This window comes from Triticum dicoccoides, chromosome 5B (assembly GCF_002162155.2).
Source record: "Triticum dicoccoides isolate Atlit2015 ecotype Zavitan chromosome 5B, WEW_v2.0, whole genome shotgun sequence".
Lineage (NCBI taxonomy): Eukaryota > Viridiplantae > Streptophyta > Magnoliopsida > Poales > Poaceae > Triticum > Triticum dicoccoides.
Genome location: NC_041389.1, coordinates 462,186,485 through 462,189,914, shown reverse-complemented (window position 1 = coordinate 462,189,914; position 3,430 = coordinate 462,186,485). Strand labels below are relative to the sequence as shown.

Sequence of the window (3,430 nt, the reverse complement as noted above, 5' to 3'; positions counted from 1 at the left end):
GAAGATAACAGAGAGCCCTTTTAGGCGATCCAGGGATTGAGCAGCCGCCGGCACGGAGACGCGCGGGTCAACCTCCAATCCAATCCAGCCCGGCCGAGCAACGGATCGGACCACGCGTGCCTTCACTACCTCGTGCGGAAAAACAGCCGTGCCACGCAACGCAACCCGCGGCGGGAGGCGCGCGAGACCGGTACGCCGCCACGCGACGCGACGCGAGCGCCCGCGGTTTTCGGCCGAGGGGCGGAGGCGGATCGACGATCGCGGCAGAGGGCCAGGAGACAGCGACCGCTGACATCATACATACATATGCATGCATCGAACCCAACCCTCGGTTTGTTCTTCACCGGATCCGACCCCGCATGATGCTGTCACGGGAAGCCAATTCAGTCAGTCAATCGGTCCGGTCGGCCTCAGCGGTCACGGCCGCACTCTGCACGCCACAAACTCAACTCCCCGTAGAAACACCTTTGTTTACAGTGAAAAGAGACAACAAAAATATCAGCCGTGTGAGTGAGATTTTATTCCGGGGCACGCACGTATGTACACTTCACAGATGAACGACCTAAGCTAGACTGCAGAACTAAGGCAAATGCGGCTGACATGTGGGGCCCGTGGCCTCGGCGGGCTTTTTAATGGCCTTCATGTAGTACTACAACTAGCTCGACCTCCTGTTTACGGCTTGATGATGGGATGGTTGATTGATTGATGACAGCATGCCATTGGTCTTCAGCTCCGCGACGGCCGCTCCCACGATCGTGCAATGAAGGGAAGGGACGCCGGCGAGCTTGGTCCGTCAGCTGGCGAAGCTCCTCGGCGGCCTGCCCGCCGCGCAGGTGCAGCTCGCCCGGCCGTCCTTCATCACCTTCAGCAAAAATCAACAACAGAGACCACACCGTTAGCAACCAACTTGGAGAAAATTCAAAATGGTCGGCGGATAAAAAAAAAGGTGCTTCTAATTGGTCAATTTGTTAGTTAGGACTTGTAGGAGCTACGGCATGCATGCCATGCGCGTGTGGTTTGGATATCGGCCTAATTAAAGTTGCCCCTGCCCCAGTTCACAGGGCAGATCCGGCTGATCCTAACATCTCCGGCGAGCTTCCACGCGCACAAACAGCGACGCAAATGGCCGCATTATCCTCGTCTCCGGAAGCGAAAATGTAGCATTATCTGTAGAACATACATACGTACATACATATACGTACCTTGACCTGCATCTGGAGCTCCTTGATGTAGTCGACAGCCAGATCCAACATGTCGGAGGTGTTGGTTTGCTGCAGCCATGGCAAGCGAGTAAAAATCAGTCACACGGCGGGCGTGGTCCTCCCATGGCGCGCGGGCCAAATGGGGGAAAGAACTAATCATGCGCGGCCCAACTGTTTTTACTACTAATGGGTTAAATCCCTGGCACCGGCAGGGCCACGGCCGTGCCGGTACGGCCTCGGCGTTTGTGCCGTACGGCTTTGATTGATTGGTTGGTTGGTTACCTTCTCCATGTTGGGGACGAGCTCCTGCAGCTTCCGTATACGCTCGCTGATCTTCGTCCTCCTCACCTGCACGCACACCACGACGTCAAGATCGATCGGCCGGCGAGATACAGGCGTAATGTAACGGCATGGCATGGTGGTGACTGGTGAGCTGTGTGGAGTATACGGACCCGTTCGGCGATGCTGCGGGGGTGGGTGGCGCAGCCGCGCTTGGCGCGGATCTTGCACGGCACCGAGTCCTGGAACTGGAGGAATTTCTCGATGGCCGCAATCTCCGGCGACGGCTTGCTGCCGACCGGCAGGCTGAACTGCGGCTTCAGCTGCCGCGCCGCGCCGTTGGCGGGGCCGTCGCGCGGGCGCCGCTTCGCGGCCGGCCCGGGCAGGCCGTCGGACGTCAGCAGCGAGGGCGACGGGGACGGCGAGGGCTCGTCCCAGCCGGCGCCGGCCGAGGGGGCGACCACCGGGTACCCGGGGATGCCGCCGTAGCCGGCTCCGTTGCTGCCGGCCTCGTCGTCGCCGCTGTCGCCATCGCCCAGTTCCTCGCTCACCATCTCCGAGATCTGCGACATCACCGACCCCTGCCGCGACGAGAAGCTCAGCTGCCCCTTGAGCCGCGTGTCGCCGTTCCTGTATCCTCCCCCGCCAGCGGCGCCGCCCATGCCCGCCCTGAGCATGCTCCCGTAGCCTGCGGGGTTTAGGAGTAGAGCAGCACCAGTATTCCATTAACTGCTCGACGCGACGGTTCCAGAAATGGAAAGCAGCTAGCTACTCAAGCTGTCTACTCCCAGCTAGCTAGCGAGCTCATGATTGCTGCTGCAGTGCCGCTACATGGCGAGCGCGAGAACCAAGAAAGAGAGCTCGTGAGGACTAATGGAGAAGGGGTTAAGGCACCAACCGTTGTCCATGTTCAGATGGTTGAGGAACCCGGCGGGGGAGCTGCTCTGCCGGAGCAGGCTGTCGTTGCCGCCGCCGGCGGCGACGGGGTCCGTGGCGCCGGAGCTTGCCGTGCGGAACAGCCCCTCCATGGCGGCCATCTGCTGCTGCGGCTGGTACATGAGCTGCTGCTGCTGCGAGGCCATGGAGGCGGCGGCGTTCTCGGCGAAGTGGCTGGCGGCGGGGCGGGGAGGCTTGTCCCTCATCTCGGGCTGGTGCTGGGTGTGGTGGCCGGAGAGGAGGCGGGCGAAGCCGGTGTCGGCGGCGTGGTCCGGGCTGCCCTGGCGGTGCCCCACGCCAGCGCCCGCGGAGGCCGGGAGGAAGTCCCCGCACACGTCGCCGAACATGGCGCTCGGGGCCGACCGGTACCGCAGCAGGCCGGGGGAGCTCATCTGCGGCGGCGTGCGCACGCCGTTCGCCGCCGGCTGGTGCTGGACTGGCAGGTTGAGGTCCTTGGACAGCGGCGCGCCGTACATCCCCCACCCAACACCTCCCAAAGGTTACACCGGTGGCCGCCGCACGAAACTCGATACCACCAGCACCAATACGCAACGCTAGCAGCCTAGCACGGTCACTGGTGCTTCGGGGAGTTTCTTCCGGCCCGAGTATTTTAATGGCGGAAAGGGAGAGGGGCTTTTGGTTTTGGCCGGGGGCGTACGCGTAGCGGTTTAGGCGTGTGGGAGTGGGAGCTTCGGCGGTATTTATAATGGCGGATGTTTACCGGGGCGACGATGGAAGTGCCGTCGTGGATAGGGTACCGCTTTGATCCGTCCTAGGGTACCCGCACCTATGATGCCGCCGGCCATGGCCACCGTTCCCTGCTCTCTATATTTCTCTTTCATCGATGAGTGTTCGTAGCACAATCCGAAGCCATCGTAAAGGAGGAAGTTGAGCGGAAAAAAACTGTGCAGCAGTTTTCTTAAACGCACAAACTTTTTACGGGATTCTGTAAATTCTCCAAAATTTATCGCATATTTACTTAAAGATGGTCATTTTCGTAAAACTTTCACGTC

At 60.8% G+C, this 3,430-nt stretch overlaps 1 protein-coding gene across 1 annotated transcript; it reads right to left on the bottom strand.

Moving 5' to 3' along the window:
- Positions 1-482: 482 nt before the first annotated feature.
- On the bottom strand, positions 483-3,097 carry LOC119310824 (transcription factor bHLH130-like). Its single transcript, XM_037586445.1, has 5 exons — positions 2,380-3,097; positions 1,655-2,169; positions 1,485-1,550; positions 1,203-1,271; positions 483-862 (listed from the first exon to the last, which is right to left on the bottom strand). Exons 1-5 carry the CDS (start codon positions 2,891-2,893, stop codon positions 794-796), a joined length of 1,233 nt encoding a protein of 410 aa, XP_037442342.1. The 5' UTR covers positions 2,894-3,097; the 3' UTR covers positions 483-793.
- Positions 3,098-3,430: the final 333 nt, after the last annotated feature.

Excerpts from the sequence above, each read along its gene's own strand:
- LOC119310824 (XM_037586445.1), bottom strand. The coding sequence starts at position 2,893 with ATGTACGGCGCGCCGCTGTCCAAGGACCTCAACCTGCCAGTCCAGCAC. Across the intron at positions 2,170-2,379 it reads CCATCTGAACATGGACAACG|GCTACGGGAGCATGCTCAGG; the intron begins GTTGGTGCCTTA and ends TAAACCCCGCAG. Across the intron at positions 1,551-1,654 it reads CCCGCAGCATCGCCGAACGG|GTGAGGAGGACGAAGATCAG; the intron begins GTCCGTATACTC and ends GTGTGCGTGCAG.